General features: G+C 42.5%; 1 protein-coding gene across 1 annotated transcript in view; it reads right to left on the minus strand.

Annotated features, from left to right (window-relative positions):
• The window catches only part of LOC111233771 (receptor tyrosine-protein kinase erbB-4-like), a 110,391-nt gene that overhangs the window by 37,841 nt on the left and 53,260 nt on the right, over positions 1-19,290 (minus strand). Inside the window, exons 11-17 of the mRNA XM_022761663.1 lie at positions 18,857-18,947; positions 17,657-17,862; positions 15,602-15,734; positions 10,658-10,751; positions 8,020-8,174; positions 3,393-3,437; positions 920-1,052 (exon numbers count right to left, since the gene is read on the minus strand). Of these exons, the coding sequence (XP_022617384.1) occupies positions 920-1,052; positions 3,393-3,437; positions 8,020-8,174; positions 10,658-10,751; positions 15,602-15,734; positions 17,657-17,862; positions 18,857-18,947 (857 nt within the window). The remainder of the gene's footprint in view (positions 1-919; positions 1,053-3,392; positions 3,438-8,019; positions 8,175-10,657; positions 10,752-15,601; positions 15,735-17,656; positions 17,863-18,856; positions 18,948-19,290) is intronic.

The raw sequence follows: 19,290 nt of genomic DNA on the forward strand, positions 1-19,290 counted from the left end.
AATTCCCATCTCTGGCCTGACAGCTGTCTATAACACTGCTGCCTCTACCTGTAAATTATCCTAATGCGGACTGACATGCAGCCTGCCCCACTCCTATAGGCAAGGCCACTCAGCGGACCTGCAGTGATGACATAACTGCTGGGCCACACACAGGAAACAAAGGGGAAGAGTGTCTTGTCACAGCACAAAGGTGATCAACCAGAGCATGAACACACATGTGCACATAAACCCTGGACTCACGTACACCTCAATCTCTGACTTTCCCCTTTGAATATAAAGTCGGCTCCAGTGTCTAATGCTTCCCAGAAATGAACCCTTCCCAAGGCCAGATCAATAGGCGATGGCAGTCATGCATAATTTCAAAATCTTCTGCGCACTGCGTGGTTTGGCTAAGTACCATGGCCAAGGTTTAATATTTCAAGGTTCACTTATGAGTCTAGTTGTGTTGGCATCTATCTGAAAAACTGCAGTGAGGTCAAGGATCAAACTCAAAGAGAGAGGGAAGTCCAGCAACAAAAACTAAAAAATAAGATTAGGGGGAAGTCCTTACAAAGAGCAGTAAAGCACAGAAATTACCAATTCAAGTGTCTAGTTTGTGTTTGTTTGTCTCGTTTAATTAAGAGAGCTCAAAAATAAAAGTTTTTTTTTTTTGTCACATTAATAATAAGGTAGCTGTATTTAAGGAAACTTTTCCCAATTTCCTCTCTGGAATCTATAAAATTCATTATACAGCAGTAATTTGCTGATGATAGCACAGGACAAATCTAGGACTAATTTATTCTGTGGTTGCAAATGCAACAATTAATTCTCCAATTCTGTATCTTATGACAAAAATGAACTCAAGTTAACAGTGTAAGAAAAACTCTACAGTATTTTCAGCTGCTCTAACAAGCATAAATTATGACCTCTATCCTCTCACCTCTGTCTCTAGGAATCGCCTCAAGGCCCTCTTCTTCTTGATGCTTTTGCGTCGAACGTACACGGCCACACTGAGCGCCAGAATGACGATGATAAATAGACTTCCGATAATGCCAGCTGCTATTAGGGGTGTCCTGTAGAGACAACGGAAGAGAAGAAACATTAGGCTTGCGTAGGAAAACGTTAAGAAACTAAAAGGCACTTTGAAGAAAGTGCAAACCTAAGCCAGTGCTGATAAACTCTCCAACCTGCTGTTATACTTTAAAATAGTCTCAGCACCTCAGACTGAACCCGTGAACCTGGAGTCAAGTCGTCTGCTTGATTGGCTGCAGCTAAGAAATACGATGCTGGACCACAAAGCTCTAATCAATCAGCCCATTTCTCTTCGATCTGAGAGATCCTTTGATGCCAATGGAACCAATGGAAAAAACAAGCAATGAGCAGCTTGTTTTCAGTCATTTGCGCTCAACGTTTGATGATTAAAACGGCTGCTTCTTGAAACTATCCACTGCAACCACCCAAGACGCCTTCACGTGACTGCTGGGAGAGTTTGTGCAGCTTCTGTCCTCACCTTCCTCTCACACCTCCTCTCATTTTGTAGCTTCACTTTAAGATCAAAAACAAGCTCAGCCCCATACGCACACGGCTGCTTTTAGGATAAAAAAAAAATAATAAATGGTTCCATTTCCACCGCCATGTTCCCAAAAAGGCCAACACTATGAGCACACGGCTATTTCCAAGTGCCTGTTGCTTCCATTTTCACAGGTCAGAAGAAAAAAAAGCCTTTGATGGTGTGTGTGCTCCTGTTGCTTGAGTTGGTGGAGAAGCTGCAGCTTGTGCTATGCTGGACTGGATTTCCTTGTGTTTCAGCGGAGTCGTTTCTATCGTGGATGAAATAACTCAAACGTCAAATAAGTGAGGAATTAAACGTGCCAATCCATCACAAATTGCCTACGAGTCTTTTGGGGGAAAATCTGCTTCAGACAAGCTTAAAGGTCAGCAGTTAAAAGCTCCTTCTTTTCGCTAATGATGGCACTAATGCATTTGCCATTTACATACCTCTTGCACTTGAGTCTACTGTTATGTTATGCTACCACTCAATTCTGTCCTTCTATTACTCTGTCCTTCTTTATTCTTCCCATCTCAATTCATCTCATCAGTGCCCTCTTTTTTTTTTAGCATAACACCACCCACTTCTACCTGATACTCTAAGTTCAAAACTCTTTTAGCTGTGAAGGCCAAGGCCTAGAGATAATGGAAGACTCATGTACCATAGAGATATGGCAGAGCAAGGTGCCACAGCGTTTGCTGTATCGATTGTGACGGACATAAAGAAGGGGGATCTTCAAATTTACAAAGAGGCTGAGGGCTTCGACATAATCAGATATACAGCCATGTGGTGAATAGTAATGCAGCAGTTTGGAATGATTAGGTCGGAAGGGGGTTAGAGAGACAAGGAGAAACATCGACAATAGAAAGAACGTTGTGGGATAGAGATAAAAAGATATAGAGAGGAAAAAAAGGAAAGCAATTTAGAAAACTAAAGACAAAAACACCTGAAAAGGGAAGAAAGGGAGGAGAAAGAGACGTGTGCATGCAGCGCAGGAGACGAGAACGAAGGGAAGAAAGAGGGAGAGAGTTGAGAGAAAACAAAAGGAAGAGGTGAGGAACTGGTGGCGAGACAAATAACAGAGAGTGAGAAAGCAAGGTGAGAGACAAGGGAAAGGACTCCTCTAATTAGGAGGAAAAGGTTTACAGCAGAACAGGCGACACGGGGTCATCAGATGAGACGGGGGAATAATGCCAGTGTAAAACAACTCGGGGACAAGAGACTCAGCAGAAGCCTCCCAGAGGAAAATAAAAAGGTCTCGTTTCTGTTTCCTCTGTTTAAAAGGAGCTCCGGACCCTCTTTCATGGGTTTAGCTGGTTTGGTTCAATTCTCATGAGTTCTTCACTCTTTTGAATTTGCTCTAAATGTAAAGATCACTCGCTTTTATGGTAGTTGTTGTTGTGTCCCCCAAGATATTTACACTCCTCTTGTTGATATTATGTTGATGGATTATTAGAATCAGTGACTCTAGCAGTAGAAATAGTAGAGGTAGTATGGTAATGAAGTAAGAGAGTTTCGAAGTCTCTGAGGGCAAGTCTTTTTTCTTTTCAAAGCTCCATCAAATTTGTTTTCAAGAGCAGTCTCAAGCTTTAATAAAAATAGGGCTCCATGTGCGCTGACACAGTCCAAAATCTAAGTGACACAAATTAGAGAACAGAAAAACAGAGATGAGACTAACAAATACACAAAAAACTGTTATCTCTCAAATGTATAAACAAGACTGACAGAGCAACGATGCAGCGCTGTATGACTTGTTAATGAGTGTGATGAGAGACCGTTTTTAATAGGGACTTTAAAGAGCGGTGGCAGGATCTGATGGTTGTCTCCCAGTGCCACATTACAAATGTATCCTGAGATCCCTTACCTGTCCATCATCCCAACACAATCTTGAAGCCTTGGCCCGACGCACCTGCAGGGGCAGACAAACCAGAGAGATCATCCATTAAATCAGGAACAGGTTATGAGTAAACCTCATGTTGTCTTTCCGCCGTGTCAATCAGCTGTCACCGGGCAGGGACCGGTGGAAAATTGAATCCCAAGCACGGCTGACCGCTTGTCAATATGACAGAGAGAAGCATTTTGGTGGGAAAGCATTGTTCTTGTTTGTGATACGCGACATTTAAATTGTTTTTTTTTTTTTTTTGGACTGAGAAAACATTCCTGACTCATTTGGATCTCAGAGCATTTGCTAACCATGGTGCTCTGTTAAACCTGCAGGGAAAGTAAAGGGAAAACAGACAAATTCAAGTCAAAGATACTAAGGTGCTCTCTCACCATCTGAGTATATGTACCTTTCTTCACTGTCAAAGCTGGAACTAAGGGATGAGGTTGAGAAATACTGGGTGTGATGTTGCGGACACGGGGTAGATCCGGTGTCAGGTTAGTGTAGGTGGCGTGTAGATGAATAAATTCCAGGGTGACAGGGTTTACTGTTGAGCCTTCGAGGGGTGTTAGCAAGCTAATACAGCCCCATCATAGCTGCTTTACTAACATCTAAGCCAGGCCTTTTCCATAAATACAGCTGCTTTTACATAAGTGCGACAGACTACCAGCCTTCAGATAATTATCGCCTGACTTTGCAATTCCCCTCAGCCCTAGGGAGTATTTTTTACTGTCTTTTAGCTGATTGTTTTGGTTTTCGAAGGTGCCACTTCATTCTTGCTGCTCCCATCGTCGTTTTCTGCCCCAGCATGCAGCTGTTTTCAGCATAAAAGATCTGAAAACTCCACCGTAAATGACCTTGCCTTGCCTTTCAAATCTTTTATCTATTTTTTAATTTGAAATTAAGAATGCCTCGCTTCTGTATTTGCTGTTTAACTGGCTCAGGGGATTCTCTCTGTGAATCACCATCTTTAACAGAATCACATTTACCCCATCTATTTTTCCTTTCTATCTCAACAATCAAAGCCACTAGAACGTAGTGCTGTTACCACTCTGATCACTGAGAAGAGGAGTCTTTAACATTAGGTAAGCAGGAAGTGATTAGAGCAGACTCTTAGCTGCTCATTAATTCTCCCTCCTTGAGTGGAGGACTTTGAACAGCAGGATAGACACAGGAGAACAGTTTCAATGCTTCTCTGTGTGTGTGTGTGTGTGTGTGTGTGTGTGTGTGTGTGTGTGTGTGTGTGTGTGTGTGTGTGTGTGTGTGTGTGTGTGTGTGTGTGTGTGTGCCTGCAAGCTGCATGGGCACACAAGACACAACAAATTATATAGCAAATTAGGAGAGCAGGCTAACTTTGGAATTAAATCTGTGACAACTGTGGCTCCTCCGAAGTCGCTTTGTTGTCAATTAAATGGTGCACCAAATCGCTAATTAGCAGGCAATCAATGTCTGTATCCGATGTTGTCTGTGTGTGTGTGGATGTGAGTTTGAGTGTGTGCACAGGAGCCACATAGTTTCCTTCCTGAGTCAACAAGAGAACAAAGGAATGGTCTTTCAATAAACAGCACAGCTCATCTGCCCTGTTCAAGTGTCTTTTAGCCCGATTCGGACTCTTTGCGAGCTCTACAGGTGCCATCTTCCTCCTGACACTGACCTCTGACCTCTGAAATGTCTCACTTTGGCTCATACCCCTCAAATCCCCTGCCTCAGCTTTTATCTCGATGTTAATCCACAGCACCCTGTGGCTGGAGGGCAGGACAAAATGACAGGGCACGATGAAGGAGTTGTCATGCCAACGACAGATTCGTCTTCACAGCGTCAGGAATGTGTGGGTGTGTGTATCTGTGCGAATGACAGCTGTCATGGGAAGAATTACAACCTCACACTTAACCTCTTCTCTGCTTCCTACCTTTACTTTTTTTGACACTCATCTCCCCTGCTTCTTTTGCATCCATTACCTTCATGTCTTCTTTACCCCTATTTTCCCTTCTTTACCCCATCTACTCTTTCAAAACTCCTTCATTCTGCCTTTTTAAAACTGCACTAACATTATCAACAGTAAAATAAAATTACCTCCTGCTATGTGAGACAGAACATGCAGTCCTTTCCTCCTCACATCATCTCTCCAGCCATCTTTCTGTTGCTAGGTTTCAGTGTTCTAACTTTGTTTGCTGAGACCACCGTCATACACCCCCCCTCGCCAGTCATCTTCTCTCTGTTCTCTGACCAATCCACCGACTCTGCAGCTGCTTCCCTCGTGGTGCGCTCCCAGTAATAGTGAAAAGGTAAAAGGCCAAGGTCTCAAGTTCAAAGTCACAGCCACGCTGACTTCAAAGATAAGCAAGGATGGAGATGTAAACCCTGCTGGTAAAGAAGGCACATTTTCTTTTCTATCCACAGACTGCATGCTTTTGAAGAGTAGTGCTGCTTTGGTCTCTTGTATTAGACAGCTGAGTAATGGCTAAGCCCTGGGTTTATTTACAGGTTTCTATGCAGCCCTGCATTTTGACTTTTAGCACTCGGATATCTAGTGGTCATATTAAGTAACTATGTATATAAGTCTGTCATCTGTATCGCCCTTTAAAGGTCCCATATTTTATTGTTTTATTTCAAAGTGTTGATCCATAAGAAGATATAGTTGTTTCAGTACCAAAAACCATCTCAATATAGTTTTAAATCTCCTCTCTCAGGCATCTCTCTGGAGCTTTAGTAACAACAGGTCAGTGAGCCAATCAGAAGAGAGGAGGCTCTGAGTCAAATCCTGCAAGGTTGGATGGTTGGTCTAGGTGAGCGGGGCTTGGGGCATGGCTGAGAGTGGTCACTGCTTCGTTGTGACATCACAAAGTTACCGGAAGTCCTGACGGCTACCACTCAGTTTCTGAATACAGGCTGTGTGCATTTCTCTGTGGACTGAGCTTTGACAGTATGAATATAGAACCTAGACCTGCTTTATAATGAAAAAAAGACATGGACATCTACCTTTATACAATGTGGGACCCTTAAAGTATAAAAGGAAAGCAAATAATGCTTTGTTTCCAGGAGCTATAGCCAGGAGATGGTGAGGGAAGCTCAACACAAAGACTGCTAACAATGAGCCAAAGGTAAAAAGAAAATAATCTGCATGAACTTCAGCGGTGCTAGTATGCTGGAGTTTTTTATCTTTGAGGCTAGCTGGTTCCCTTTGTTTCCAGTGTTTATGCTAAGCTAACTGGCTGCTGGTTATAGCTTCAGTTCGCGAGTGGTATCAATCTTCCCATCTAACTCTCGACATGAAAGCACTAAGTGTATTTCCCAAGATGTTGAACAACTGCTTTAAGCCCAAAATTGCATCAGCTACTTAGTCAAAACTAAACAAAAGTTACATCAGCAAACAACAGATTATTAATTAATGTAATTAATTTTTCGTCTAAAAATGTCAGCAAATAGTAAAAAATACCCATCATAAGTTCCCAGAGCCCAAAACTGTGTCCTCTAATGGCTTGTTTTGTCAGATCATGGCTGAAAACCAAATCATATTAAAATTCACACTGAAAAAGAAGAAAAAAGCAAAAATCCCACAGTTGAGAAGCTGGAGCTACAGAATGCAACCAGAGAATGCTCGGTGTTTTTGCTCTAACAAATTAATCACTCATCAAAATTGTTGTAGATTCATTTTCTACTGATTAGTTGCCTAAAAGCTTCCAGTGCTAGACTCCATAGTCCCATTTTACCCATCTCTCAGCAACTCTTTCTGGTTGTGTACAGTTCCAAACAGGGAAAAACCTCATTGTTTTTTTGACAGCAAGACCAGCAGGCATCCTCTTTATAGTTCTGGTATAAGCAAAATAAATCAATTTCTTTATTTTATTTTAGCAATGTCACACAGAGAGAACACTGTCCTGTGGCTACAGTAAGTCTATAATGAGGTCGATTGGGTACATATACAGCGTAATGCAGAAGATTTGAGAACTCTGTTATGATAATGTTATGCTCATTTGGAGCTCTTCGGGTGACCTTTTGCACCAGTTCTGATTTGTAACTTACTGTGATCACAGATGAATTGAATGCACTTTGTTCCAGCCAATATAACATGTATTTTCCAACAGAAACATTTCTTAATGTAGCTCTTGCTCTCAGGTAAATCTCCCACCCACTCCTTCATTTGCGACCTTTCCTCTCTGTCTTTCTGATCTTACATTTTCCCACTGTACTCACCCCCCCCGTCTTCATATCTTCCTTGTACTAACTGTCATTCTGCAACCATCCCTTCAGTCAGAGTTCATCTGCACTGTACTGCACATGGACTTAAGGGTCAATGTATTCTGCTCCTGACCAGTGGGCCCCCAGGAGCCAGCTACAGGTCAGGGAATCTACTAGATTCTAATAGGCTGCTAGAATAAGTCATCTGCTCTCCCTCACTCTTTCCCTTGCTCACTGCCTGGGAGGGAGGCGCTGCATGTCCACAAGGCCACCTGGGTGCAATGCAAGTGTGTCTTCATGATGCTTTTAACAGCATAAAAGCACCTAAACCAGAGGGTGCTCAGGAAAGTAGGAAGGCCAGCAAACACTTAAAAAGAAATTCATGAATTTTTGTACACAGACACATCTTTATGTACCATTCTGCTCTTACCCCTGGGTACAGTTGGCATGGCAGGGATGACACTCATTGTTGGCCTTGGCGTATTTGAAGATGAAACTGTTGGCTCCCTGCAGCCCGTCGGGGCACTTCTCCACGCAGTTGGGTCCATCTTTGAAGTGGAGACATTTTACACACTGGTCCGGGCCCTGAGAGGAGAGCAGAACAAGGAGGAGGGAGATGAGAGGGTGGGTTAGGAGGAGGTGGTGGACAAGGGGAGAATAAAGAAGGAAGGAAGGAGGAGGGTGCAGTAAAAGGATTAGTAAGAGGGAAAGGGGCGGATGAACAGGGAGCATGAAATGCAGAACAAATTGATGGGCGGAGGTGAAGGAAACCAGCAGGAAAAAATAAAGTTATGGAAAATGGAGTAGGATAAAGCAAGAGGGAAAATAGAGAAAAATATATGAGAAGAGAGAGAAGAATCAAATTCAAACCTGGGGAATCATGTCAATTTGTTCAATTCCTAGCACGGCTAATGCATCTAGCAGGACCCACATGAAGTCCATTCAGTGATTTATAATGTGTCGAGTGAAACTGTGTAGATTGTATTTCAATGCAACCTCTGTGAAAATGGGCAAAATGCATATGGAATCAGGTCATTTCAAAGAACGGTACATCGAGGATGATGGAGGAGATGACAAGTGGTAACTGAGCATGAGCTCAGCTGCAGCAGAACCATGAATAAGTAAGATGAATAGCATTGTGTGTGTGTGTGTGTGTGTGTGTGTGTGTGTGTGTGTGTGTGTGCATTTGTATAAAAGAAGTAAGAGAAGAACTGACTCTACTCAGTGTGTGTTTATGCTCGTGTGTGTGTCTGAGGCAACAAAGATGCTGACTTGAGTGTGAATTTACAGCTGTGCACAGATCCGTGTGTTTATGCCCGTGCGAGTCGAAGCCCCGTTGCATCCTGGGAGTTCTGGTTTTGTTGCTAATGACGACCACAACTGACCTGATAGACAGCTTCTCACGCGGTTTGACACATTCAGACGCACACCATCAATAAACATTATTCTCACTTTGCATCTTTGTGCCAATGCATGTGTGTGTGCGCACCACTGTGGGTGCATACAGATGTCTGAGAGCATTCAAGTATGTCCGCGTATGCCGTATGCATGTGTATTTGTGTGCGAGGGCGCCTGTGGATGATTGACTCTGGTGTTATTTACTACTCAACTGTGACCAGCATCTCAAAGTCAGCAGCCTCTGTGCATCCTTGAGGAGTCTCTCTCTCTCTCTCTCTCTCTCTCTCCCGGGGCAGTCAGAAAAGGTTACTCACACAACTACTAAATTCCACTAGATAAGTCGTGCAGCACATTAAATACAACTTCCTGTTATGTAACACTACACATGTAAAATCAACCTTTAGGTATTGTGTAAATCAAACTTTCCCTGGTTCTTGAAGGATAAAGGTAAGATAATCTTACCACAAATAACAATGTGCTTATCTGCAGTGCTTTTTGACATCCTTGCCTTGTCTGTGTGGTGCGGCATTATTAATGATATGAATAAATAAACGCTAAGTCATTTCCTGAAACAGCTGGGCACTGTAGTTTTTAGCAAAAGCTGCTCAAATATGAGTAAATAAATATTTGTTCGGGACCATTTTCAGCTGCGGATTAATGCACATTGGGTGCACTAGTGGGTGTTTATGGCACCAGGATGGTGTAAGTAGGTTTAACTGAAAATAAGCTACATTACCAGAGTTTATTCTAATATAAGAACATGCCAATCAGTGCAACGGCATGGCTATTGAAAGTATAAACTATTTCCAAGCAATAGCCTTTTAGTGTTTTCATAATTTGCTTGGGTTTTGTCTATCTGCAATTGCATGTGTTTTCTGAAGTCACCCACTGTACTTCTTCTTAATACTTCGTGGACAACTTTGGTTTTGGTTGTTTTGTGGGATTTGTTGCCTTTATCTTAAAAAAAAAAAAGCAATTTCAATTTATGGCCCCTTGTTGTAGTTTTTAATGGCCTGAGGGGTTAAAAAATATCCAGAAATTCAATAGAAAAAAGCACATTTGCAAAAACAAATATTCTTTTGTGTTACAGAAATAAATATCTTGTGCTATTCTATCCCCCTAATCAGCCAGTGACCCCGGTTTGGGAACCTCTGGTGTATAGTATTACACTGCAAATAATGAAATGACTCCTGCAGCCTTGCATGAGCAGATTTATTTGTACACAAGGTGCTCATGGGTGCATGTTTTTTGTGCATCTCTACTGACATTCTAAAAGGGAAATTCTAACATTTTGGAGAGTTGTGGTGTGATCACACCAGAGACCAACAGTGACTTTTTGGGAAGGTCAGAAACTAATCTCATTTTGCTGTTTTGAAAGTGTGTATGTGTGCTTGCCAAAAGCATGCCTCCTAAAGTAGCCACAGTAGTTTATCATTCCTCCCATTAACCTACCATTCACCTCTGCAAACACAGCACTTATATCTTCTGAAATCCTGCAAAACAAGATAGACTCCCACAAAATAAGTTGGAAACCCACTTTAGCACGTAGAAGATATAAGGCTATCTTGCACAGAAAAATGAGGGGAGTGGTTTTAAATTTTAAGTGAAAACTCTACTTTTGGAGAAAGCTGAGTTTGAGGGTGTCTGAAGGGAATTCAGGGGTGTCTTACCTGGCCAATACATGTCATGGTGTTCCCATCCATCTTCTCACATTGGCTATCACACTCCAGACACATGGATCCATTGGCAAATTCACGAACTTCCCTGATAGAGATTGGGAAATCGAGATAGAGATGCATGTATTATAGATTTGAGAGCGTACCCATATTAAAATATTGATTAAGAGCCTGCTGAGGGAGGATTTTGAAGTATGCTGTGTGTATATCGGCACAAGCTGTACATGGGAGGCTTTTCAATTTAAACCAATGGGTGATACAGCAGCGAGAAAGCAAGGTTAAACCTTCATTTACTCATGCACATCTCCAAGAGTCCTACTTGTACTGACTACTAGAATGCCCTCTGGTAAAGGGGCATGCAGGGCAGCGAGCTGCCTAAGACTATTTGGTCAAGTTAAAGGCTTAGTATGGTCGATATGCGAACAGAGAAGGAGCATGAATAATGAACAGCTTTTTAAATCATGGGCAAACACGAGGGGATGCGTGGAGGGAGGTGGTAGTAAGATGAGAGCTGGTGGGAGGGAATGGGAGAAAAGGAGGATGGCAGAAGAGGCCAGGGACTGTGTTTTGCTTTGGGTAGGGTGAAGGGGGAGGAACAGAGGGAGTGTGCGAAGATGAGAGGAGAAAAGGTTAAGAAAGGTAAGCAAGGGGGACAGAAAGAATAAAGTTCAGTCAAAGAAAGTTTCTTTTCATCCCGTTATCAAATCATTGCAGCTTGTGCAACTGGTAGACGTTTTATTTATACAGATAGAGAGATGCATGGAGCTCATGATGGTTTTGTTTTTCCACTTAGACTTCTAAAGGAATAGAGGTAAGCAATAGAGAGTTTACACACTGGAATTACATCAACGCAAGTTTCACAGAGCCTGGGGCCATAATGTTGAATCCTCATATGTGTACATGTATGTGTGTTTGTGTGTGCATGCATCCAACGGATCTATACATTTCTCCCTTGTTTGTGTCCGAATCGGCGCATTATCTTCTTTTTTTCTTTTTTTCTTTTTTTTGAAGTGTCTGGGCGAGCAGATGCTGGCTGCTGTCAATAACAACTGCTGCCCATCAGAAACACTTTTCACATCAGAGGGATCGATCAGCTGATCCAGAGGATGGACACCCTCAGAGGAGGATTCACCCAGCTACAAAACAAGCCCCTTTCTCACAGCGGTGGGATAATGAAAGGAACCCTGTGTGTGTGTGTGTGTGTGTTTTGTTTGTATTTGCATGTGATGCTACTGGGGTGAAATAAAGATCCAACAGATTCCGGCTTGTGAGCTGTTTTTATACGATCCTGCACTGGGAAACTTAGATCTCCTGTGGGTGTTTTTGGAATAATATTAGAATAAAGTCTGAATAAAGTCTTAAGTGGTTTTAAAGGCTGCAAAAAAGACAAGAGAGATTCTGACACTCTAGAATTCAATTACATCAAATTAAAGGGCGACAAACATGAAGATTAAATCTCCGAAATTTACTTCTGCTGAGCCATGATGTCAGGGCATTGGTCCTAATGGTTTGTGGTGCTCACAGCAGTTTGTCTCATACAAACATACAGTGTGAAATTGTGTCCTTTTATTAATGATGTCTTCGGTGGACTCAAATGAAACTCCCATTGCTCTCTTTACATTTTTCCATTGTCTTTCTTCCCCTTGTTCCAAAATAAATTAGATTTCTCTCCTGGAAGCTCAGTCCTGGGGAATCCTTTAGAAAAGAGCCCAGGCAGTGGAGAGTTATCTCTCTCGCTGCATGAGAAAAAAAAAAAAAAACATACATGGAGGAGAATGGGTGAGAGACAAAGACCTCGGCAGCGGTGCTCTCTAGGGTCATTTCCATTCCGTCAAAGCCGTTACTCCTGATTGGGCCCCTTCACGGCTGGAAGTGTGTGCCAGGGCCCCATCGGGGAATAGCCTGATGGGGGATTAGCCCTTTTTTAGCAGGAATTTAAGCAGGACTGTGGCCACCATTCAGACCTCTAGGAAACCAGAGCATGGCCAACCCACCAGAGCAACTTTTTTAATTAAACACTTTCAACGCCTCCCTAATCTGCTTCCTCCCCCAACCCCAGTAGACATCATCTCAGACGCTTTCTTTTCCCCCCTCGCACTCCTTTTGCTCTTCCTTTGTTTTATTCAACAGACGTATAAACTGAAGGGAATTAGTGCCTTTCCTCATTAAGAATGGAGACATAACGAGGGGCGAGCTGAGGAATCCTTAAGGTTTAAAAGCGCCAACCTGAAAACTTATTTAATGAGCTAACGCTATATTCTTTAGAGATATCCAGTCTAATAGAATAGATTCAGAACAAAGGCAGATATTGAGTCAATCTATGCTCTATACAGTAGAAAATCATCTATAGTAACTAAACTCATATATATCATAGAACAGTATAGAACAGTAGAGATAGTACCCATTATTCATATTAGGTATTTAGTCTTGTATACTTCTATATTGATACTGTGTCTTCCATATATTTGTAAAACACAACCCTCAGCTCTCAAGCATAGCAAGCAGCTTGCTCATTAGCAATGTGTGAATATGTAACCTTCCATTTTGTGCAACAATTTACATGTCATGTAATTTCATTTTTATTTGTATCTATAACATAATCTTGGAGGCAAGAGTCATATAATAAAGAGAAATATGTTTCTTTGGCCAGTCAGTGTAGATTTCAAACAAATCTTGTACTTTTAACTTCTCCATTCTTTGCGTTGCTTGGGAGTTTACCACCTGTTTACCACAAACAGGTGGTAAACTCCTCTCACCGTTCAGTTAAAGTGCTCAGGGACAAATACTCATCACAATCAAAAGTGATGGCAATTAAACCAAACTAGGACTCAGAGCTCTAAATGGCAGTGTTATTCAAAAGGTGCAAAAACCCATCAGGGGAACTGGAGAGGAGACAGAATTACTTTGAAAGTTAATGCCAACAAAAGTGGCAGATGAAAGCCGGGTGTCTGTATTAAAGCAAGGTCTGTTATTTTGCTGTCTTGTAAAATAGGAAACTGCTGAAAGTTTCTCTCTCTCTCTCTCTCTCTCTCTCTCTCTATCTGTGCTGGATTAGAGTGATGTTATATTTAGACAAATCATACAGCAGCCTCCACTCACAAACCCTGAGATAAAGTTTACCATTTTATCAATGGTGACAGTTAATGCAGCAAACACTATACCCAGAGTAAAAGAACAGGCTTGTCCTCTCTTTCTGATAGACAAGTATATTTTCATTCACAAAGCTCTTAATAAATTACAACCCTATATTGTACAAGTATTAGTTGAGAGCTCATGGTGCTACTAAATCAATGTGGGTTTAGTCTTTTCCTCTGCGCACAAGCACTGCAGTGATCCTTTTTGTGTATCTTTGTGTTAAAATTAAAAGGACATTGGACAAAATGCCTATTGATTTCAGGCTTATCTTGGGAGGAACTTGACTCTGTTCTGAAGGCTGAAACTTTGCTCTTTCAAGTCATTTTAAGGATCTTCTGACTCACTTTTTGATATATGACTTTCTTTCTTCTTTTTATGTCCAGTGTTAGTCTAGATGAGTCCCTGGTTCGACTCCTGGGCGGCCAGACTGTTTGCCGCATCATCTCCTACTCTCTCCCTGAACTTCCTGTCTATTGGTTCTATCAAATAAAGGCACAAAATAACTTTAAAAAATAAAAAAAAAGTTTTGTATTGGTTTGAGAGAGACAGAAAGGATAGAGTGTTAAGTCACCAGGGAAAAGAAATACAGGTTATCCAGGAAGCGATACTTCATCTGTCAAAGATACATTTTTACAGCACTGGCGCTTGACAGGTGGTGACTTGTTACACCAGGCAAACCTTTAGGTTATAGACAGTTTGATTCCACATTCAGGCCAGTGACACAGAGCATGAGGTGGGGCTGTCCAGCTTTACTTGTGATGCATCACAGTGACTGTATTTACAGTATAGTTGACGAGTGTGCTCCAGCAGTTTCCTGCCACGCGCCTCTCCCTCGCTCGCCAGTCTTCTTCAAAGCCTTCGCTCTGAGCTGTTTTCCCAGGCAACTTCAAAGCCTCCCTTCCACAAACGGCGCCGGGAAAGGACCAGCAACAAGTCAACATGACCGAGGCTTGCTCGCTCTCTCACAATCCTCTCTCGCACACACACACACGCACACACGCACACGCACACACCTGGGGAAAACACTAGCTTGACATCGCTGCTCGGAGGAGAAGTCGCATTCATCTTGTGGAAGATGCTGCCGGTGCAGTCTTATTTTAGATGGATGCTTTCAAGTGTTGCGATTGACAACATCTCCTCATTCATTCAAGAGGAGCACAAAAGGCTGGAAACTACATCTACAAAGAAGTGTTTCTCCCCAGGTGAGTTGGCAGTGATCTTTTTGATGTGCCTCTTGGCAGCGGAAAGCAATGACCTGAATGCAATTATTCACACTGAAAACAGAACATCAGAGGATTGTAAGGGCCTTTGTCGCAAATGTCAGTCATTTCCCAGCTCAGAGCAGTAAACACTCATGTCTGTCAGCTCGAATGGGCAAGTCGTAATTAAATATAATACTTCAACAATATATTCAAATTGATTTTGGACAATGGATGTAAGACGCAGCCAAATGTTCCTTTAACTGTTCACGTTAACTGTTCACAGTGTGAGATCCCTTATTGGTTCATCTCATTATATTCACGCCAATTGGCAATTAGACTCTCCTCCTCCAGAGCCCTTGAGGATGTTTTGACTTCATTCTCATGCATCAAAGCTGTTCAAATTGATTTTATATCCTCCACTTGTCATGTATGGCTGTTTGCAGGGGAATTAATGCAGTCTCCTGAAGCTCTAATGATGTGACATTGAGGAAAATGCTAATTTTTGGGTGAGTTTTAAAGATTTGTGTCAGATCAGCTCAAACGGAGTACTTGACACTTGTAAAATGTTTGTCCAGAGTGCACTGAATGACGGTTTACTCACCCGTCAAAGAGGTTGCAGGACTCGATGCAGGTGCGGCCTCGTCTGAAATATCGACAGGAGAGACACTGGTCCGGCCCCGGGCCCCAACAACCATCGTCCGAACACATCCGGTCACACACCATCCGCTGCTGAGCTGCGGAGAGAAAGGAGGGAAAATAAATTTAAAAGTGAAAAAAATAAATGAGCAAATACTGTAAGGCATTTACATGTGTACACATACACTCGCAGTCACACGCTGCTGTAGCCTGCAGATACCCACCCACACACATAATTCAATTCAAGTACAAAACATATCAACTTAGGCTTTATAGCGAGCATATTAGGTTATAGATTGAAAGTGTGTGTATGTGTGTGTGTGTACTGTATTCGTGCCTAAGAGATAAGTTGGTGTTGGTGCCTGTGCATGTGTGTATTACCAGCATGTCTTTGCACATTTGTGTGTGTGTGTGTGTGTGTGTGTGTGTGTGTGTGTGCGCACGTGTGTGTGCGTGTATGTATGTGTAGCCGGGGGGCATCCCAGCTGTGTAAGTAAACATTGGTATTCCTCACACCTCTGCCATTAAAGGGCTCTCCAACCAGAACCCTAAGCTCTTTTTTCCCCCAGTCAAACCACAATAATCGATGTTGGTCATCGGACTCGGCGTGCTCTCCATCCGGTGAGTGACACCCGCGTCCCCGGGAGTGTCGCCCGGTGGGGGCCAGACCTTTTGTCAACAGCCACACAATCAGTGGAAGACAGGGGGTTGAGTCTAATGAAGAGGCCTGTGTAAGGCCCCATCGATCGCACATACACACAGACACGGCACTCATTAACTGGCTAATGATATCAACCGCAGCCTGGCAGGGCCAAGAAAAACTATGGTGGCCCGTGTGTGTGTTTTCTACTTATCTCTGTCACAGTGGGCTTTACTGGAAAGCACACATGCATGATTCATTCAAGTGTAACAAATATAAATAAGATCAAAAACATACTTACTTTTGAATAATAAGACTTTTATTTTCTTGTCACTGAGAGGCTCTTTGTGGTCAGTTTCCACCATCTGCAGCTAAACCACATGTATACTATTCATGGTTCATCAGGTATCCACTTCCCTGTGGCTAACAGCGAGCTTAATCCACCGCTGTGCATGACACATTAAGCACTTTCCTCTCAGGGAGCTGAATAAGGGCTTTCATGGCCAAGGCCAAGGAGCAAGAGACGCCTGTGATACTGTCGTCTTGGAAACAGGCATGTCAGTGTGCAAGGCCGGGGTGGAGCTGAATTTGCAAAGATATACAGGGAATCTATGTTTGGAATTAATTAGACGGCTAATGGGAGAGAAAATAAGAGAACAGGAAGACTTAATAGGTGTTTAGTTTTCCACTGCATGCGTGTTAAGATAAATGATTATGCGTATGCGTGATCGTGTAAGAGTGTCCTCTGCTTTAACCTGCATGATTCGCAGGTGCGTCAACATGCCAATACATACATGTTCATCAGAAATGCAAATGCAAAACCTTATCCTGAAATTTCCAAAATGAAAACAATGACACATCTTCTTTTAAGGCGGCTGATATCACATTAAACTAACTGCAAGAACTTGACTTGAACCCAAAGTTATGCTGCAGCATGTGCCCTACTTGGATGTACATCTTCTGCTTAGTGGCTGTGAGTTTGTTTGGCTGTCACAGAGTCAAGCTTTTTGCCGCTTAGGGGATTTTTAGTGTATTTGAATTTAATTAATTTGGGCGAATGTGGCAAATATTTGTGGCCTGAATAAGTGGGAATGGGAGATTACTCTCTTGGATGGATTTTGTATTCTAATTAAGTTATTTATTAACTTTTTTGGACATTTATTCCACTGAAATGTTGTGTAATAAAATTAAATAAGAGGTGTGGCTTGGTTTTCAAAGATAAACCTCTCTGATATCAATAATTTAAAGGGTTCCACCTAAATGACAGAACAGCCATCCAACATAAGATGCTGCAAAATTGCTTAAAATATGAAAAAGCAGATCTATACAAATGGTGAAAAACTTGGAAATGAAACATATCCCCATCCCACCACCACTCACTGCATTCCCTTGGATCGCGGTTGTTGCGGATGAGGACTTTCTGGCTAGACGTCCTGAAGAGTGACGTCCAGTTGACGGTGTTGTAGAAACACAGGAGGCTGTTGTTGAAGATGTAGACGTTGCCGGCGCTGATCTCGTCCAACGACTGGAACTGCAGGGACGAGATCCAACGCTGCTTCAGGATCAACAGAGAAATACCGCTTCCACTGCAGGAGAAGAGAGAGAGGGGGAAAAGAGAAAGTGATAAATCAAGGGAAAAAAGAAATGGGTGGAGATAGAGGTAGAGAGGGGAGAGAGAAGGGAGGAATTAAGGATTTAAGAGAAACAGTCAGGAACAGAGATAGGTAGAGGGTGAGACAGGTTTAAAAAAGATGATGGAGAGGTATAGAAAGTAGATGAGGGGGTAGAAGGAGAAAAGGGTGAAAGATCATGAGGTAAAGAGATGAGAAACATAGAAAAATAGGATATAGTAGTGTGGGTGGGAAAAATTAGGAAAGATGAAGGAAGAACAGAAGGAGACCAAGAGGAGGCGGAAGCAGACAAAGAGTGTTGATGGGATAATAGAAAAGGAGAGAGAAAAGAAATACAGCAGAGGTGAAGAAGATGAGGCGGATGATTAAGGATGTCGCTCCAGCGCTAAATGAAAGAGCGCTGTGCTACATGTTCATCGCTGGCGCTTAGAAAAACTAGGTGTCCTGTGACACCGGCAGCACTTTCGCTCGCATCTGCCACTTTTTAGCCGACAAAGAACCTGTTATCACAACGGGGCTCATCAAAGCTGCGTGACAGTAAAGGGGCCTCTGTGCAGAGCGACACGGGCCGGCAGCTCATTAGCTCCCACGGTTAGCATCCACGCACAGGAAAACGACAGGAAAGAGCAAAGAGACAAGGATCTTTCTGAACAAAGAAAGCTCGCCATATGAGCGTGTCATCTGCATATAGAAGAGAACGGAAGGGACGTAACCATTACTTTTCTGGCATTCATGAGCAGTAAGTGGTACTACTGTTCAGTAATCAAAGTCATTACCTGCTTCTGGTACCTACGTGCACACCACGGAAGAAGAATACCTACAAGGTTAGCCCGAAAACTGAATCCCGTACAATTGTTATCCTCGCGCACGTATGCTGAGAGTAAAGCTGAGGTTTATTTTTGGAGCCACTCAGGAAAGTCAGAATTTGTGTCTATAAAAACACACGTACCTGTAGAGAGATCTGCCTCCGATTGTTGCCAGGCTGGAAAAAACACTCAGATCTGTCATGTTCTCAGGCCAGGACTGGATGTTGAGGTAACCTAAAAGCACATCAAGAGGAAGATGAAGATTGTGCTAATTAACAAAACTTATAGTAAGTACCCTTTTTTTTTCTTTTAACAGCGCTTGGATAATTACCAAAATGATATTATGTCTGGTCTATTTTCTCTGTCAGAAATGGTGAAAAAGATAAAGAGGAAAAGGGAAAAGGAGGAGTCTAGGGAGTATTTGATGAAGGGAGAATCATGAGCCATGAATAAAAAGAATCCTTTTGTTGCCTACATCTAAATTCAAGGGGAAAAAAAAGAAAAGTACTGTAATTTTTGGTCACGGAGTTGCACCACATCTGTGAAGTTCAAGCAAGAGCCCATTTGTAGTGCTCGG

The sequence above is a fragment of the Seriola dumerili genome, unplaced genomic scaffold (assembly GCF_002260705.1).
Source record: "Seriola dumerili isolate Sdu_G_001 unplaced genomic scaffold, Sdu_1.0 BDQW01000019.1, whole genome shotgun sequence".
NCBI classification, from domain to species: domain Eukaryota; kingdom Metazoa; phylum Chordata; class Actinopteri; order Carangiformes; family Carangidae; genus Seriola; species Seriola dumerili.